This window comes from Cervus canadensis, chromosome 29, assembly GCF_019320065.1.
Source record: "Cervus canadensis isolate Bull #8, Minnesota chromosome 29, ASM1932006v1, whole genome shotgun sequence".
Lineage (NCBI taxonomy): Eukaryota > Metazoa > Chordata > Mammalia > Artiodactyla > Cervidae > Cervus > Cervus canadensis.
In genome coordinates, this window is record NC_057414.1 from 46,672,091 (window position 1) to 46,692,021 (window position 19,931).

General features: G+C 49.1%; 1 protein-coding gene across 1 annotated transcript in view; it reads left to right on the forward strand.

Annotated features, from left to right (window-relative positions):
* Nucleotides 1–5,754, forward strand: part of LOC122430775 (actin-like) — a 31,979-nt gene extending 26,225 nt beyond the window's left edge. The window contains exon 8 of the mRNA XM_043451588.1: nucleotides 5,611–5,754. Coding sequence (XP_043307523.1) covers nucleotides 5,611–5,754 — 144 coding nt within the window. The remainder of the gene's footprint in view (nucleotides 1–5,610) is intronic.
* Nucleotides 5,755–19,931: the final 14,177 nt, after the last annotated feature.

Here is a 19,931-nt window from a genome sequence, read left to right on the forward strand (position 1 = left end):
AGGTCTGCAAAAGGCAGGCCGGCTTCCACGCAGCTCGGGCTTTAGGAAGCCAGGGCCCCTCCCCTGCCTGACCCTCCACCCCTGCCAGGGGGTTCCTGCCATGCCCTCAGCACCATGTAAACTTTTCTTGTTTACTTTCAAATTCACAGCCTGTATTTCTTTAGAGCAGTCTTAGGTTTACAGAAAAACCGAGGATAAAGCAAGCTCCTGCATATCCCTCCCTGTGAGCCCATCCGTGGTTTTCCTCTGGTGCACTGGTTACAACCGAGGAACCGATCGTTGTCAACTGAAGTCTGTAGTTGCCATTAAGCTTCACCCCTGGTGGCGTGTGTGTGACGGGCTTTGAGGAATGTAGAAAGGCATGCGCCCACAGATACCCTGTCCTGCAGAGGAAGTAATTCCACATCCAGGGGGGAACTATCCACAGGATAGTTCACGTTAATAGCGCCCTGGGCGCTGCCCACTGCTCCCCACCTCCCCCGTCCCCAGGCAACGACGGATGATTTTAACATCTCCATAGATCTGCCTTTTCCAGAACGCCACGTAGCTGGAATCAAGTCGTCGGAAGCTCATGTGGTTGGAATCACAGTGCATGTAGCCTTTTCACATGGGCATCTTTTTTACTCCATTTTTCAAACATTTTCTTTTTTCCCCCCTGTTTATAAAAGTAGCTCTGTAAGCAAAGTTTATGCACTGGGTTTTTTTCTGCTTCTGTTAGGTCCATACCATTTCTGTCCTTTATTGTGCCCATCTTTGCATGAAATGTTCCCTTGGTATCTCTAATTTTCTTGAAGAGATCTCTAGTCTTTCCCATTCTGTTGTTTTCCTTTATTTCTTTGCACTGATTACTGAGGATGACTTTCTGATCTCTCCTTGCCATTGTTTGGAACTCTGCATTCAAATGGGTAGATCTTTCTTTTTCTCCTTTGCCTTTATTTTATTTTATTTTGCCTTTGCCTTTAACCTCCCTTCTTTCCTCAATTATTTGTCAGGCTTCCTCAGACAACCATTTTGCCTTTTTGCATTTCTTTTTCTTGGGGATGGAATTGATCACTGCCTCCTGTACAATGTCACGAACCTCCGTCCATAGTTCTTCAAGAGATGGGAATACCAGACCACCTGACCTGCTCTTGAGAAATCTGTATGCAGGTCAGGAAGCAACAGTTAGAATTGGACAGGGAACAACAGACTGGTTCCAAATCAGGAAAGGAGTACTTCAAGGTTGTATATTGTCACCCTGCTTATTTAACTTATATGCAGAGTACATCATGAGAAATGCTGGGCTAGGTAAAGCTCAAGCTGGAATCAAGATTGCATGGAGAAATATCAATAATCTCAGACTTGCAGATGACACCAGCCTTATGGCAGAAAGCGAAGAACTAAAGAGCCTCTTGATGAAAGTGAAAGAGGAGTGAAAAAGCTGGCTTAAAACTCAACATTCAGAAAACTAAGATCATGGCATCTGGTCCCATCACTTCATGGCAAATAGATGGGGAAACAATGGAAATAGTGACAGACTTTATTTTGGGTGGCTTCAAAATCACTGCAGACAGTGACTGCAGCCATGAAATTAAAAGACACTCATTGAAAGAAAAGCTATGACCAAACTAGACAACATGTTAGAAAGCAGAGACATTACTTTGCCAACAAAGGTTCATCTAGTCAAAGCTATGGTCTTTCCAGTAGTCATGTATGGATGTGAGAGTTGGACTATAAAGAAAGCTGAGTGCAGAAGAACTGATGCTTTTGAACTGTGGTGTTGGAGAAGACTCTTGAGAGTCCCTTGGACTGCAAGGAGATCCAACCAGTACATCCTAAAGGAGATCAGTCCTGGGTGTTCATTGGAAGGACTGATACTGACGCTGAAGCTACAATACTTTGGCCACCTGATGTGAAGAACTGACTCATTTGAAAAGACCCTGATGCTGGGAAAGATTGAAGGTGGGAGGAGAAGGGGATGACAGAGGATGAGATGGTTGGAAGGCATCACTGACTTGATGGACATGAGTTTGGGTAGACTTCGGGAGTTGGTGATGGACAGGGAAGCCTGGTGTGCTGCAGTCCATGGGGTCGCAAAGAGTTGGACATGACTGAGCGACTGAGCTGAACTGAACTGATACAGTGGGTTTGGAATTTAAGTCCCAATTTGCACCATGAAGAAGCATCTTCCTGTCTCTCCCTCTAACTGTAAGGAACCAGCTCAGCGTGAGCCCAGGCTGGGTGGCTGGGGTTGGAGGGATGGGACCACCCACGTGCTCTTGGTTAAGTAGAGGCCTTCTTTTCCCCTCAGAGACCGAGGACTGAGGGTTGTCCCCCAAGCACAACAGTGCTCCTTGCTCTGGGTGGTCTCTATGCCTCCTCCTCCAGAGCCATTCAGACAACAGGGAAGACTCAGGAATTTCATGGAAAGATAAATGTATCAGGTATTATATAATCAATACAGGCCTCCCTTCCAAAGTCAGCAGCCGTCTTGTATATACATTATAAAACTCCATTATTATTATACAAATCCATGTAATACTGGAAAATTAATCCCATCCCTTCCTTCCTAAGACTGCAACCCTCATCATAAAATAGGATCCACCAGGGCACACATTTATATTAAAGAACAGTGCCCCCGCCTTTGCGCTTCCTAAGGCTGCTGTCTTCTTTATACAGTTTCCTATGATGCTGCATAAATATAGGTAATGTTGGAAAATTGTTACTGACCTGCTTCCTCACCTCCCAAGGCTGCAGCCTCCTTCCAGCATCTCACATGAGATGAGACATTTACATAATTATTAGAAAGCTCTTATCCCTCACGGCTTCTCACTCTGAAGTCCTGCGCTCTCCTCAGGAATGCTTTTCCGCTGCTCCTCCTCTTGACCCTCCGAGTTCTTACCTGTAAAAACCTTGCATTAAACCAGGAAGTGAAGGTGTTAGTAACTCAGTCATGTCCAACTCTTTGTCATCCCATGGGCTGTTGTCTGCCAGGCTCCTCTGTCCATGGGAGTCTCCAGGCAAGAATACTAGGGTGGGTTTCCATTCCCTTCTCCAGGGGATCTCCTCGACCCAAGGATCAAGCCCCGGTCTCCCACATTGCAGGCAGAGCCTTTACCATCTGAGCCCCTAGGGAAGCCCCTAAACCAGAAAGGAAGGCAAGCTTAGCCAGAATGGAAGACAAATGGAAGCATGATACAGGCTCTCTGTGTTTCTTGACCTCCATTGCAAAGAGCACCCTTCACACTGTCTTGCATTGGCTTTGCCCGCCAGCCTGTGGCTGGACTGAGGTTTGAACCAACCTCTCCCATCCCTACTTCTTCTGAGCCCTCAAGTTACTCCCCAGCCTCCCACCCCGAAAACTTCTCCATATGAAGCTTGAAGGCATCTCCCTTTTCCTATAACTTTATTAAAACTTAGCTCTGGCTCTGCCCAAGTTCTCTCCCATCTAGACATCTCTGGAAGAGAAGGGGATGTGGGTTCACCTTTAGTCGTCCGCAGGGCTCATTGTATTGTCCCCTAAAGAACAGAATGCTCTCCCTAAAACAGACTCCTCTCCCTTCGGAGAACAGCTGGTTTCCATGGGGCAATAGCTTCTCCTGACAACCTAGATCTTGCTATAATAATGTTCTTGTGCCATGATTTCCTCTTATTTCTTTAGGAGAATTCCCCCCCGCCCTTAGAATCCATTTCCAGATGGGAGTTTCCTGAGCCAGAAATATATGCACTGTTAAGGCTTTTGGAACCTACGGCCAAGGTGCCCCTGAGAATAGCCAGCCTCCAGTCCTATCAATGCCGGGGAGACAGTGTCTCATCCACGCTGTTCCTTCAGCATCAGTTCAGTTCAGTTCAGTTGCTCAGTCGTGTCCGACTCCTTGCGACCCCATGGATCGCAGCACGCCAAGCCTCCCTGTCCATCACCAACTCCGGAGTTTACTCAAACTCGTCCATTGAGTCGGTGATGCCATCCAGCCATCTCATCCTCTATCGTCCCCTTCTCCTCCTGCCCCCAATCCCTCCAAGCATCAGGGTCCTTTCAAATGAGTCGGCTCTTAGCATCAGGTGGCTATAGTATTGGAGTTTCAGCCTCAACATCAGTCCTTCCAATGGGGTCCATCATTTTAAAAACTCTTTTCCAACTGGGTAGATGAAAAATAACTGTTTTAATTTTGTTTCTTTAATGACTGATGAAGGTGAGTCTTTGGCAGGTTTCCCAGCTGTCTGTAGTTTTTCTCTTTTTCTTTTTTTAAATTGAAGAACAGTTGCTTCTCAGTGCAGTGTTCATTCCTGCTGCACGCCGGAGCGACTCAGTGATACACGTGTGTTCATTGTTTAATGTTCTATCCCATTATGGCTTATCTCAGGATACTGAATACAGTTCCCTGTGCTATATACCTTCTTGTTTATCTTCTTTTACTTTAACATATTTTTGTGATCACTTATTCCAACCTCCTGGCCATTTTTTTCTGCTGGGGGCTTTGCTCTCTTTTGAATGAACAGACCTCATTTTGTGTACACCTTTGCCTGGTTTTGTTTGTTTGTTTAGACAGGACATAGATGGGGTCTGTGGCTCATCTAGGGTGGCAGCTTATTGATGGGAAAAAAGTCAGAACATAGGCACCTGCGACCAGCTCTTTTCCCTGCCTGATGCCTGACCCTGAATATGCTCTCCCATGCCCTTTCTGATCCTTTTCCTTGTCTTTTTTTTCCCCCTTAAAATTTTAGCAGTTTTTCTTGTCTTAACCAATAGTAGCAGATGGTTTCCAAGTCAAGCATGGTTCTATGGCGATAGAGTCAGCAAGCTTCCCCATGACTGAATCTGATAACTCATCATTCCCACTTCCAACTGGACCTTGGGTGTTTGAAATCCTCCTTCTAAATCCCTTTGTCCTGCAGTAGTGTGTTCACCTCGCTGATTAGGAGAAGAAACATGTTGTACTATGACGTATCTAAGAGCCTTAAGGAAAGTCAGTAACAGGTGAGGATGACACCATCTGACCTTGAGCAAGTAAACTATCCTTCAGCGCCTCAGTGATGCCACCCTGCAGGTGGGTGTGGAGGCGTTGACCTGCTCAATCCAGGGGGGACCTGACTTGGATAAGAAACACTGCTATCTGCCTCACACATGGCTGATGTCAGTCTAAAAGTAAGAACAGAGCAAAAGCCAGAAAAAGTCTTGATGTGATGCCCCAGGTGGTAGAGAAGATCTTCTCCACCTGGTCTGATTACTTGGATTTTTTTTTGCTTATTTGTATTTTTTTCTACAAAATGATGTATGCCTTTTGCATGGTCTTAATATACGTATCAACTGTGTCATGTATTTTAGAGTGAATCCAAGAGTCAACTGTGAGTCTTTTGTGTTCTTATTCCTTTTATCCTATAATTTTAAGCTACAAGCAGTGGGATGAGGGCCACGAAGCATCTTTAAAGGTTGGAATAGACTGTACTCGCTGGGCAGTGGGGGAATGACTACCTGTGAAGTTCGCTCAGGGGTTGGCATTTTGTTCCCCCAGTTTGCTAGTATTTTGATCCAGGTTTCTCTCCCTCTCTCCCCTCTGACCCTCCCTCCTGCCTCACCCTCCTCCCTCCCCTCCTCCACTCCCCCTCTCTGCCTCCTCCACCCCCGTGCAGGTGTCCACCTGTCCGTATTCCGTGTATGGTGCGTGGGTAGGTGGCTCCATCCTGTGCTCACTCTCCACCTTCAAGGACATGTGGGTCACCAGAGAGGAATACAGCGAGATGGGCTCCTCGGTCGTCGGGAGGAGAACCCTCTGATTCATGGCTGTCTGGACTACATCGCCTGTCTCACCAGCTCCAGGCTGAACCTCGGCTTGACTGAACTGATCAGAGCTCACAACAAACTCCAACGTGGGCATGGCCCTTCCTCCCCCAGACTTCGATTAAAAGAGTCAACAAAGAACAGACAGGCTCTTTGAGCAAGGCTTGCAGCATTTTGGGAAATGCTCATAGGGATCTCTCTGCATCAGAGCAGAGTCATGAGTGGAGGGAACCTCTGGCAACTGTGTATCAGTCAGCGTGGCTAAGCTGTGCTGCAGAAACAAACATTCCCCAAGACTCAGTGCCACGGAACAAGAGGCTTTCTCACCCGTGTTGCACGTCCACTGAAGGTCCCAGGGACTCTCTGCAGCTTCACCCTCACCCCAGAATCAGGCTGACAGAGCCGACACCATCTGGAACACTGTCTCGCCCTGTGAGTGCAGATGTGGGTGGCCTGGAGGACCTTTCACTGGCAGCAAAGGTGCACGCTGCACATCTATTCACAATTAATTGTCCAGAGCAAGTCACGTGGCCCCAAACCACCATGGGGGCAGGGGAGGGCCACCCTGACGTGCGCTTGACCTCCAACATGGGCGGAGCAACATGGATGCTCTGGTTCCTGAAAGCACAGTTAGGTTCCTGAAAGCATGTCCTTCACGTGTTTATTCCTCATTTATTCCACACAAATGCCAGTAAGATTGTTTTGTACGTCTCCGAATTAACACTTAAAATGGCATACATCCTCTACCAACTCTGTAGTTTCAAGTAAGGATTTAATCACGGTGAAATATTAGTTTTAAAACTGCATAATATGAACGTGGCTAAAGACCACATGCGTTCGTACATGCTGAGTTGCTTTGTCACGTCCAGCTCTTTGCAACCCCCCCAGACTGTAACCCCCAGGCTCCTCTGTCCATGGGCTCCTCCAGGCAAGAATACTGGGGTGGGTTGCCGTGTCTTCCTCCAGGGAGGCATCAAACGTGCGTCTCTTAAGTCTCCTGTGTTGGCAGGCGGGTTCTTTACCACTAGCGCCACCTGGAAAGCCAAAAATCATATGCTTCTTATTTATGTTTGTTAATCACATTTGTATAGTAATGCTAGTCTTTGTTCTGTTTACTGTCTTCTGTTCCAGAGTGTAGGATTTTCATTCCTTTAAAACTGTGTACATAGTATGTATATAATAAATTGAAATATCTGTATTTAAAAAAAGAATATGCAAAAGCTGGTGGCCATTGCTGAAGAGAGATATTACAGAATTTGCTATATAAGAAATAAGTCTGTGATATTGGCTTATTCCAGCTGATTTCGTGGTGCAGGAGCCGAAGTTGAGAGAGAGGCTCACGAACTTGAGCAAGGTCATTTGTCAGGGATGGGTTTAAATCTGTAAAGAACCCCAAGTAGGGCCACTGGAGATCAGGAGCAGAGAACTAAGGAAAGAAAGTCAGCACGAGCATCCAGAAGTAGTTCCCACCTAGAGGCCCACGTTCCCCCTGCATCCGTTAGCAGCCCCTTTGCATCCTCCTCTCCCCCAGCCCCTGGCAACCTCTCACCTACTCTCTGTCCCTGTGGAAACGCCCTTATTCATTTCATAAAAATGGAGGTGCACAATACATGGCCTTTTGTATGTGGCTTCTTTCACGCACTGTGTTTTCAAGGTGCATCTGTGCTGGAGCCCGTGTCAGTAAATTCATGCCTTTTCATAGCTGAATGACATCCCACTGTATGTCTGGACCGCATCTTGTTTTTTCACTCATCCTTTGATCCTCACCACTTCTGTGTAGACCCATAAGCGCCACCCACACACCCTCCTCCCCCCCTCCTGCCTAGATTGGAGCCGACCTTCAGCTGACCTTGGGAGCCCTGGGTTGATGGAGGCTGGGTCCTGGAATCCCTGCTTGGAGAAGAGGCACTGGGACTCTTAGATGCTCAATCAACTGACTCATCTTGTGTTGGGTTAAGCTGCAAGACCAAGGATCATCTGTTGAAGCAGCTGGTGTTTCCCTAAACGATACATATGTGGAGGGCACAAGTAGGGGACGGGTTTCATCCTTTGGTGCCTGAAGCCAGCCAGCCCTCATTTCTTCAGTTTAATGACATAATAAATCACACACCCCTTGTTGTTATACTTAAGTCTCAACTGAATCTTTATCTCTTGGGAGCCAAACAAAGTGTGCATAATGCAATTTATAATAACCAATTAGAAAATAAAATTGACAAAGGGGAATAAATGCTATAAAATACCCAGAGAAGAAAAGTAAACTAACAAGAAATATAGGAGCCTTCCATTAAGAAAACCGTAAGTTTCTATCGACTTCCTAAAGAAGACACCAATACATGGAGGAAATGACGTGCTTGAGAGTGAGAAACAATATATAAAATGTCAGTTCTCCCCAGTTCACCCAGAGAGCCAGTGAAACCCTAATGAAATCCCAGTGAGATCTGAGTGGAATTTGACGAGATGATCCAAGGGTCATTCAGAAGAGAAAATACCAAACATACAGGCTCCCTCTTGGGGTGTCCAGAGCCGCCCCCTTCACAACAGCCAGCAGCACACGGGCCGTGGCCCCAGCCACGCCTGAGTCTCAGTGCTTCTCAGAGAGCCACTGCCCAGCACCCTAGGATGCAGTCCTAGCTGGTAAAGGTCCCCAGGATACGGAGCACAGCATATGTTGGGACAGGACTGATACCTTTATGGTCCAGCCCTCTTTCTCCCTCTGCGTCTTCCTTTGGGGGTGGTTTGGATGAAGTTTACACCTACCATCTCCTGCAAGTATGGGCATATGACCAGAGCCTGGCTGACCAGTCCTAGTGGAATGTCACCCAGGCCAGGTCAGTGAGACTCAATTCCAGGACATTAACTGTTGGATAGCAGCTCCCATTGTGAGGGAGCTACCCTCTCAGATAGAAGTCTAGAGCTGCTGACTACCAGCTACCGCGATGGAGAGCCCAAGTGAGAACTAAGCCATGGCAGAAGATCCCGGGGTGGGGAGAGGAGAAGGAAAGGGTGGGAGAGGAAGAGAGACAGAGAGAGAAGCGGAAACAGAGAAAGAGATTCTGACGCCTCACAGCACAGCTTGAACCAACCAAGCCTGAAATCCATCACAGAGTCATTGTTTGGGAAGCCAGTGTATCTTACTTTTATTTAATCTAGTCTGTAGTTAAAGATGATTCTTTAAAACAGAAGAGGCCTGGGAACCAACCTTAGGTGCTATGGATAAATATATAAAAATAAAATCCTTTTCCTTGTCAGTGTATTTGGGATGGAATTTTGCCCTGGGATTTAGACCTGGATAATCTTTTCCAAAGAGAAGAAGGTGACGACAGAGGATGAGATGGTTGGACATCACCAACCATCACCAACTCAATGGAGCTGAGTTTGAGCAAGCTCCGGGAGAGGGTGAAGGACAGGGAAGCCTGGTGTGCTGCAGTCCATGGGGTCACAAAGAGTCAGACGCGACTGAGCGACTGAACAACAACAATCTTTCCAAACACCTGGCTTTGGAACATACCTCCTCCTAGGGTGTATTATCCACTCACTCTCTCATTTTCTCATTCACCCTAAAGCCCCTTTCTACCAGGAGTGGGGTGGGGAGGGTTGAAGGCAGGAGGTCCCCTGAAGTCTCTCTTCTTCCACCTGAGAGAGGGGGTGTCACAAAGCTAGCAGGCTTGGTGAGGTTTTATTTTCCTGGGGAAAGGGCCTTGGTGCCCGCTGGGAGGGCTCTCAGTCTTGACATCGTCACCACCGGGGCTGTGAGCCCAGGCGGACTCTCCAGCAATGCCAGCCTGCAGCAGAAGGCCTCCGGCAGCTCTCTCTCCAGCCCCCACGCCTCGGCCGCCAGAACAAGCGCAGGCTGTGGATATGGGAGCATCCTCACCTCCCCAGGCTTTCCTGCCTCTCTTCTCATCATCATTCAGCCAGTGATTATAGCAGGTGTCAAGCTGAGTGCTCAGGATACAGAAAAGCGTTGACCTTGCTCTCCGAACTCCCCAAATAGCCAAGAGAGGCTTCCAGTGCAGGTGGGTGGGGGGCGAAGCTGGTGGGATGCCCAGAGAGATGTCCGTCTTGTGTTCCACGGGACAGATGTGAAACCCACCCTGCGGTTGTGAACGGAGGGTGTGTCTGACTGGAGAGGTGAAAAGTCCATTCAGGGAGGGTGAGCCTAGGGGAACTTATGGCTTCACACACAGAAATCCGGCTTGCCTGGGGAGTGTGGTTATCAGCATTCAGCAAGTGATTTACACTAACTACTGGAGAGTGAGTTTCTCCTATTAAATACACAGCAATTAGTGATCCCAATAGCCCATTACGACTTAATTGGATGCTGAAAATGGCTTTGTTAAAAGCCAATTGAGAGGTGGGGGTAAATAACTGTAAACTCAGCCCCCAGGTGACTCTCCTGCACCTGGAGAGTTTGGTCTCTGCCTTTGGTTGGATTCCCAATCCGAGCCCAGGGTGTTGCATGCCATGGGCAGCTCTTTGGAGCTCAGATTAGGGGGCTGTTTATGCTCAGTCTGGACAACAGCAGTGAGGGAAGGCGGTTCAGCTGGGGCCATCCCGTCACTCCCGGGACTTCCTGACTTGAGGTCATTTCAAGTGAGCCCCCTCCCAGCTCACTCTGGGCGCCAGCCCTGGCCCAGCCCAGCCTTTATCTGAGCACTTCATGCTGGATGCTCAGGAGTGGAGTCCAGGCTAGAGGGGACCCAAGGGGACCACTTCTTGTTCTTTATTTTCATCTAGCTGGCCAGCCAGTCAGCCCTTCATCCATCCATCCCCATTCATCCATTGCTCCCTCTGTCCTCTCCTTTATCTGTCCATCCATCCGCTCCTTCAACCATCCATCCATCCATTTACCAGTCCATCCATCCCTCCTCCTTCACTTCATCCACCCACCCATCCATCCATCCATCCCTCCCTCACTCATTTGTTGAATACTGAGGTCATACCTCATAAGGGTACAAGTTTGCAGTGAAACACTAGGATTTGAAGTCTGGTTCAAACAAGCTGTATGACCTTATGCAAGTTACCTAACTTTATAGCACAGTTTCTTCTGCTGTAAAGAGGAGAAGACCAAAGAATTGCAGTGGATTCAAAGAACTGACCCATATAAGGGGTTTAGAAAACTGCCTTGTGGGTAAAAAGTGCTCAGTAAATTTTTTGAGCACTTTTTTTTTTGTCTTTTCTCAACCTTTATTTTTTTAACCAAAGTGAAATTCACATAAAAATTTGACAATTTTAAAGTATACCATTCAGTAACATTTGGTACATTCAAAATGTACAATTACCACTCCTATTAGGTTCCAAAACATTTTCATCACCCTGAGAGAAAATCCTGGGCTCATTAAGCCGTTGGTCCTCACTTCTTTCTGCCCCAGGTAGTCACCAATCTGTGTTCTGTCTATATTTATGTACCTATTCTGGATATTTCACACAAATGGAACCATATAATATGTAGTCTTTTATGAATGAATTCTTTCACTGAGCATAATATTTTAAGGTTTGCTTATCATGTAGCATTTATTAACAGTTTGTCATATTTTATTGCCAAAGAACATTCTATGTATGAATAAAACACATTTTTTGAAGAATTACTTGTCAGTCCTGTGGTTAAGACTTTGCCCCTCAATACAGGGGGCATGGGTTTGATCCCTAGTCAGAGAGCTAAGATTCCCACATGCCTCACGTTGAGCACCGGTTTTATTATCACTATTATTAAATATTCACTAAGAGTTACTGTAAATCAGATTTAAAGAGACGTTTTAAAGAGAAGTCCAGAAAAAGTTCTGGAGTTCAAAGAAGGTTTCATAGAGCTGGTAGCATGCTAAGGAATTATATAATACTCAAGTTTGCTCAGACATTGGAGGACAAGGAGCTTGACTTGGGAATGTGGTAGTTAAATGCTTCCAGAGAAACCTTTTTGCTGCTTTGAAATAAAGACAATACTGTGATCTTATTCTTATGTTTTATTTCTGTTCAAGTCATTGTTAAAGCTTGGTGCTTTTTTAATGTAAATCATGACACTGCATTAAACTAAAAACTTTTTGATGAGAAGACTGGTTTAACATACTGGTATTCTTAATTACCAACATTTTAGTGAGCAAAGCAACTCGCTGTTTCTGTATCTCCATAAAGAACAGACCCAGATGATCTTCCAGATGTCTTCTAACTCTGGACAAAGTCGGGGTGCATGTTAGATTTTCCAGCACCAAAGCTCACTGATTTATAGAAGATGCTGAAATCTGTGACTAGGTGTCTCTTGAGAAAAAGCCATAATGTCAGGGGAAAATGGATAACTTAAAAATAAAAGCTAAGCTGTGGAGTAGTTGAACCCACTTGGAAAGTCTCAAGTTTGGTCTCTGCACCTCCCACCAGGCGGACCAACTGCCAGGCTCGACAGTCGGGGAGCGGGAAGGGCACGGGAGGGGAGAGCTGGTCTACCTGGAGCCGGCTGTGGGCTCAGGGCGCCGTGCGTCACCGCAGTCAGCGCGACGTGCAACCTCAGGCTCATAGCGCCATTTTGGCTCGCCCTACGTGGGATGGAAGCCTGAACTTTAATGGAAAAGTCTACATAATGCAAAGCAGACACCATTGGCTCTCCTTTCACACAACTCGCTCCTTTCCGAAGGAGAATGGCACGATGGGGAAAAAGGAACTTCGCAGTCATGGCTGAGCTGTGACCTGTGACCTCAGGCAGGTCACATGATCATTCTGAACTTCCCTTGACCCAGCATCACCATTTCTGGCTGTCTGCTCAGTCTCTATCTCTGTTCTTATCTCTATGTCTACCTCATCTCCTACACTGGAGAAGGGAATGGCAGACCACTCCAGTGCTTTTGCCTTGAGAACCCTATGAACAGTATGCTATGACAAACCTAGACAGCATGTCAGAAACCAGAGACATCACTTTCCAACAAAGGTCTGTCTAGTCAAACCTATGGTTTTCTCAGTGGTCGTGTACGGACGTGAGAGTTGGACCATAACGAAGGCTGAGGACCAAGGAGTTGATGCTTTCAAACTGTGGGGCTGGAGAAGACTCTTGAGAGTCCCTTGGATAGCAAGAAGATCAAACCAGGCAATTCTAAATGAAATCAACTCTGAATGTTCATTGGAAAGACTGTTGCTGAAACCAAAGCTCCAATAAACTGGTCACCTGATGCAAAGAGCTGACTCATTGGAAAAGACCCTGATGCTAAGAAAGATTGAGGGCAGGAGAAGAAGGGGTTGGCAGAGGATGAGATGGTTGGACGGCATCACTGTCTCAATGGACATGAGTTTAAGCAGGCTCCGGGAGACGGTGAAGGACGGGGAGGCCTGATGTGCTGCAGTCCATGGGGTCACAGAGAGTAGTGACTGGACAACAACCGCATCTCTGTGTCTATGAGCAGAGCTGCTACAAGAATGAGTGAGAAATGGCATGTACAAATGGTCAAGCTCTCTCCAAGCATAAGACATTGGCACAAACCAGGGGTCCTCAGACTGAAAGTGCATCCCAATCACCCGGAGGTCTTTCTGGTGACGGCTGTTCTGGCTGGTGTGAGGTGATATCTCATGGTTTCGATTGGCATTCTCCGATACAAACTCTTCTCTGGTGTTGAGCAGCTTTTCAAGTACCTGTTGGCCATCACTATGTCTTCTTTGGGAAAATTCAGATCTCCAAATATTCAGATATTTTGCCCATTTTTTAATTGAATTTTTAAAAATATTGAGTTGTACGAGCTGTTTGTATATTTTGGATATTAACCCCTTATCTGTCATATCATTTCCAAACATTGTCTCCCATTCCATAGGCTGTCTTTTCATTTGTTGAAGGTTTTATTTGCTGTGCAAATGCTTTTAACTTTAATTAGGTCCCATTTGTGTTATTTTTGCTTTTATGTCTTTTGCCTTAGGATATGGGACCAAAAAGATATTGTTACAATTTATGTTCCTACCTATGTTTTCCAGGAGTTTTGTGGTTTTGGGTCTTACGTGTGCGTGCATGCTAAGCTGCTTCAGTTGTGTCTGACTCTTTGTGACCCCATGGACTGTAGCCTGCCAGGCTCCTCTGTCCATGGGATTCTCCAGGCAGGAATACTGGACTAGGTTGCCGTTTCCTTCTCCAGGGGATCTTCCAGACCCAGGGATTGAACCTGCATCTCTTATCTCTACCTGCATTGGCAGGCAGGTTCTTTACCACTAGCTCCACCTAGCAAGCCCTTCAGGTCTTACACTAGGTCTTTAATTCACTTTGAGTTTATTTTTGAATATCAAAAAGACCAAAAATAGCAAATGTTGGAGTGAAGTGGAAATAAGGGAACCCTGTACACTGCTGGTAGGAATATAAATTGGTGCAGCCACTGTGGAAAATAGTATGAAGATTCCTCAAAAAACTAAAAATAGAACTGCTATACGATCTAGCAATTCCACTCCTGGGTATTTATCTGAAGAAAACGAAAACACTAATTTGAAAAGATACGTGAATGTCAATGTTCATAGCAGAATTGTTTACAGTAGCCAAGACATGGAAGCAACCTAAGTGTCCGTCAAAAGAAAAATGGATAAAGAAGATGTGGTGTATGTATATGCAATGGAATGCTACTTAGTTGTAAAAAAGAATGAAATACTGCCATTTGCAACAACATGGTTGGACCTAGAGAATATTGTGCTTAGTGACATAAGTCAGGAAAGACAAATACTGTATGTCATCACTTACATGTGAAATCCAGAAAATAAAACGAATGTACATAACAAAACAGAAACACACTCATATAAAGAACAAGCTAGCGGTTACATCTCTCCCCTTCCTCCCATCCCCAGCCTCTCTCTTCCTGAGTAAACTTAGAGAAAATCTTATATCTGCCCTCATCGACATTTTATGCCGCCTTCTTTAGGAAGGTTGTGAGCAGGAGGGTGGGCGTCCAGGAGGGGCACTCTATGGAAAGATGCATAAGCTCATTTCTCCAAAAACAAACACAAAATGATAACCCTGACTCTGCTCTCTTTAAGGCAAGGACAAGTTCTGAAATCCAGACCCAATGATCACAGCCTCACTGTACTGCCCGCTTTGCCCTAAGGAAAGATTTCGCTCTGATCCTGAACTCATAAGAACTATTGGAACTGTTGCACTTTAAAGTTACTGACCTGGGGTTTGTCTCCTACAGTAAGTGGATGGGGAGCTGATGTTGTCTGGGAAATAGAGAGAGAGATGCAGAGTGCGGAGCAAGGTCGTGAAGACCACCCTCCATCCTAGCCTTCCCTAGCATCTTCCTGGGTGCATTTCCCACAATCCCTTGCAGTGAGTGGTCCAGCTGTGATGTGGACGTGACCCATGGATACATTTCCATCCAACTGAAAGTGCATGTAGGGCAAAGGCTCTACCACCACCGCTGGATGTTCTTGCAGGTGAGCACAGATTGGCGGCTTCCCAACCCAGGCGGTTTCTGGAAGTTTTCTGATGGCAGCAGTGGTGGCCTGACTCTAAAGCCAAAGGATGTTGCAGCAGCTTCCCAGCTAAGCAGGTGGCTTCCAGTGAGCAGGGAGCCCCTTGGCTGGCCCAGCTATGTTTTCAGAGTCATTCCTGAGGCCACAGCTGAGTATCTGCTTTCTCAGGATCTCCTATGAACCCAGTGCCCTGTTAATACCCCATGACGATCTCCTTTCGACTAAAACCAGCAGGAGGGAATCTCGTTCTCTGCAAGAGCCCCAGTACATACAACATGGGAGTGTGCTTTCTGGGGAGAAGGCCCACTGTTTCCCTCAGCTTCGCAGTGGGGCTATGACCCAAGGGAGGCTGGGAACATCCCCCGTTGGTGGTCCACGGGACGTGCCCCTGGGTCACAGCAGGTATCCCAGAACATTGGTGGGGAGTCAAATCACTGTGAACTTGGCATCTAAAGGAATGTTCTGAAAAGCACTACTAATTTGCATGCTACCCATCTGGAGTTTCAGATCCTGGGTCTAATTAATGCATTGCTCACCTGCAGCCATTTTCACTTTCAATTCCATTCAACAAATTCAATGGCTTGTTTAATAAACATTCACCGAGTAAGACATAAGAGACACGGGTTTGATTCCTGGGTCGGGAAAATCCCCTGGAGGAGGGCATGGAAACCTGCTCCAGTATTCTTGCCTGGAAAATCCCGTGGACAGAGGTGCCTGGTGGTCTACAGTCCCTGGGGTCGCATAAGAGTTGGACACAGCTGTGTGACTGAGCATGCATGTGTGAGATGCATTTCCCCAGACCCTTTGCTTGGAGCTGGGCAAATGGATTGTTGTTGTTCAGTCGCTAAGTTATGTCCGACTCTTTGTGACCCCATGGACTGCAGCACGCCAGGCTTCCCTGTCCTTCACTATCTCTTGGAGTTTGCTCATACTCATGGGTATTATGTCGGTGACACCATCCACCCGTCTGTCTCATCCTCTGTCATCCCCTTCTCCTCCTGCCTTCAATCTTTCCCAGCATCAGGGTCTTTTCTAATGAGTCAGTTCTCCAGCTCAGGTTGCTAAAGTATTGGAGCTTCAGCTTCAGCTTCAGCCCTTCCAACGAGTATTGGGGGTTGATTTCCTTTAGGATTGACTGATTTGATTCCTTTGCAGGCCAAGGAACTCTTAAGAGTCTTCTCCAGCATCACAGTTCGAAAGCATCCGTTCTTCAGATGCATTTGCCATAATTCCAGGGGGACCCCCACCACCGTATAAGGAGGAGAAGCCCCAGAAAGCGACCCCTTGCCCTTATGGTCACAACAAACATGCACCAGCTGGCGAGAGAGCCCCGAGGACAAGGCAACAGACACCCCACGTCTTGTGAGCGCCTGTCATGGCAGATTGCAAACCGGTTACAGATCCTTCCTCTCCCATAAAGGGAGGAGTCTGTGTATATATCCCTTAATACAGGTTGGTCATGTGACTAACATGGGCCAATGAGTGGAAGGCAACAGCAGAGAGGATGCAGGCAGGGGCTTGAGAAGCACATGAGCATCGGGCTTGCCCTTAGAAATGCTGCAGCTGCCATCCGGTAACTGGTGGACCCACCAGAGATGATGGGAGATGCAAGGCCTAGTGACCCCCTAACTCCAGCTGACCACCAGCCAGTCAGCAGCCAACTGTCAAATACGGAGGTGAACCGCCTGACCACCTGCTGACCACAGACAGTGAGGAGTCCAGAGAGGCCAGCCCAAGTCACTGGGGCACTTGGGCGTGTGTGCTATGTCGTTTTGCTTGTATCCAATTCTTTGTGACCCCATGGACTGTAGCCCGCTAGGCTCCTCGTCCATGGGATTTTCCAGGCAAGGATACTGGAGTGGGTTGCCATGCCCTCCTCCAGGGCATCTTCCCAACCCAGGGATTGAACCTGGGTCTCCCACATTGCAGGTGGATTCTTTACCATCTGAGCCACCAGGGAAGCCCAGAATTTGAGTATTTTTCCAAAGACAGAGGCCACTCAGGAACATTTTCCCTTGAGGAGGGGCTGATTAGAACCAGGGCTCAGCCATCTCCCTGAGAGACAGATTTATAAATGCAGCAGATTTCAAGAGAATTCACTGCAGGCCACCAGCTCACGGTCCTCCCCGGCACCTCCCACCGCTCACTACAAGGCGGAAACCCCGCCCTCCCCCGCATTGAGCAAGGTCGGGTATCTGTGTGTGGGAAGGAGGGATGCACAATTCCAAATTCCACTTTCTCCCTGGGGGACCAAGACCAGGTCAAAAACCAGTTCCCAACAGCAGGTCAGGGCGAGAAGGCCAGCCACCCAGAGTCGCTGTGAAGGGCGCCGTGCCTGTGCTGGGGACCGAACCACGTCCCCTGGCATCTCCCCCCACCCACCGCCCCCCGCCACCCACGCAGCCCGCCTCTCTCCTGGCCTGTGCATCAGCTCGGGGTGCTGACTTGCTCCCGGCTGGCTCACTGTCTGTCGCTGGCTAAGTTTCTGCCCAGCTCAGTGAAGTCCAGGAGCACCAGCAGGACCCTCGGGCTTGTGGAAATGCGGATTCCCGGCCGCCCCAGCCCAGACTCGGGACTCCTGGGCAGCGGCCGGGCTGGGAGTTAGCACCCTGGTCTCTGCCCAAGTCAGGGCCAGGCTGGGCTTCTCAGGTCGCTCAGTGGGAAAGAACCCGCCTGCCAACGCAAGAGACTCAAGAGATGCGGGTTCGATCCCTGGGTTGGGAAGATCCCCTGGAGAAAGAAATGGTAACCCACTCCAGTGCTTGCCTGGAGAATCCTATAGACAGAGGAGCCTGGCGGGCTATGGCCCATGGGGTCACAGGTTTGGACATGACTGAAGTGACTTAGCACACACACAGGGCCTGGGACGCCATTCAGGGCCGTCCCTGCGTTTCAGAACTGACCAGCAGGTGTCGCCCTGACACCAGGCTGCAGGTCGGGCCGTCCAGCAGCTCTTGGCCGAGCCGCTGAAGACCTGTGGGCAATCACCTTCGACCAGGCCCTGACCAGGAGGGCGCACGTGAGTGCGTGTGTCCGTGTGTGTGTGCATTCAGTGAGTGGAGTCTCTCGGTCGTGTCCGACTCTTTGGGACCCCATGGGCTGCAGCCTACCAGGCTCCTCGGTCCATGGGATTTTCCAGGCAAGAATACTGGAGTGGGTTGCCATTTCCTCCTCCAGATGATCTTCCTGATGCAGGGATTGAACCCACGTCTCCCGCATTGCAGGCAGACACTTTACCGTCTGAGCCACCAGGGACAGGGAGGAGTGAACTCCACGACTACGTCCCTGACAAACATCTCAAATCAGACCCGGGAGTGGGAGGTGGGGGGCAGCTCTCTGGCCTCACCCACCCCAGTTAGTGCCGGTCAACCCAGGGAGGCCTTGTGGGAACCCGCTTTCCCGGGGGTCCACAGCTGCCCCATCACAGCGAGGGTGCGGACTGGCTGAGGAGGGCGTGGGGAGCCTGGGGACTCGGTGAGCGGCAGTCCCGGTCACCCTGGTGGGGTTGGGGCGCCTTTCATTTGGCAGACTCTCCGAGCGCCCATCAGGCACCAGGCAAGGTCTCATTCAGAGCTGGAGAGAAGCTGCCGCCCGTGAGCTGGGGCCCCGAGGGGAGTGAGGGGACCAGGAGTGAAGCCGCGCGGAGCCCCCTCCTGCCTCTGAGGCCCGGGTCCCTCCTGACACTGCCTGACAGGGCAACAGCACCCATCCCCAGTCGCTGGTCCTCCCTGCCAAGGTCGGAGCCCTGGGGCCATTTCTGGGGCCGCTATGTCTCCTGCTAGGACCCCCATTCATTACAGAGAGCGAGCCTGGCCAGGCTTCCCTTTCAGAACCACTCTCCTGGCAGGAGGATGGATCGGGGGGCAGGGCCGGGGGGGGCAGTCAGCATCCAGAGGCCAAGGCCATGTGAGCCTGTGCGGGTGCCCGTCCTGGGTGGTGGAGCTGGCGAGCATCTCGAGACCACAGGAAGCTCATCAAGCACATGGACCAGCGCTGCTCCTGGAATCTTCCCCGAAACATGGAGAGGGGGCTGCTTATTTCACTGAACAAGCTTGGCCTGATTCATTCTCTGGCAGGAAATTCCGAGGACAGCGACCCTGGGGAGGGAGGGTGACCCCCCACCGCCCCATCAAGGCGTCTTCCTGCTGCACCTGGCCCCGCCCCGACAGCGCCCCAGGGGACCTGTCCTGGCCTCCGGGGGCTAGTTGATGAGAGTGGTGGGCAGGAGCCACAGGGAGGGCTCGTCCCTGCCAGGAAGGCGACCAGGGAAGCATTGAGGGCGTCCACGTGCAAGGCCTGGACCACACCAGTGCCTGTGCTACCTACCAGGCGTCTTGGCCCCCGCAATCAGTAGAAACTGACTAAAGGCCCGACAAGAAACTCAGGCAAGGCTTTACTGGGGCTCCTGTTGCAGCAGGGGCGTGCGAGAACAGAAACGGGTCCCCTTGCTCCCTCCCCGAAGGGGGGTGAGCTTCTTTCTGGTGTGGGGTGAGGGTAGGGGTGTGTCCGGGCAGCTGGCCAGAAGGGTGGCTGAGGAGCCTGCCCACCCTTGGCTGGTGCTGACTGCGGGGGGCTTGCACAGCGCCCTGCATTTGCTCTCAGCTCTCAGCAGTTGGGCTTTTGGTCTCTTTGCGTCTTGTCCAAAATTTGCCCCAGTTGCACATATTTGGGCTTCCCTGGTGGCACAGATGGTAAAGAATCCACCTGTCAATGCAGGAGATGCGACTTTGATCCCTGGGTTGAGAAGATCCCCTGG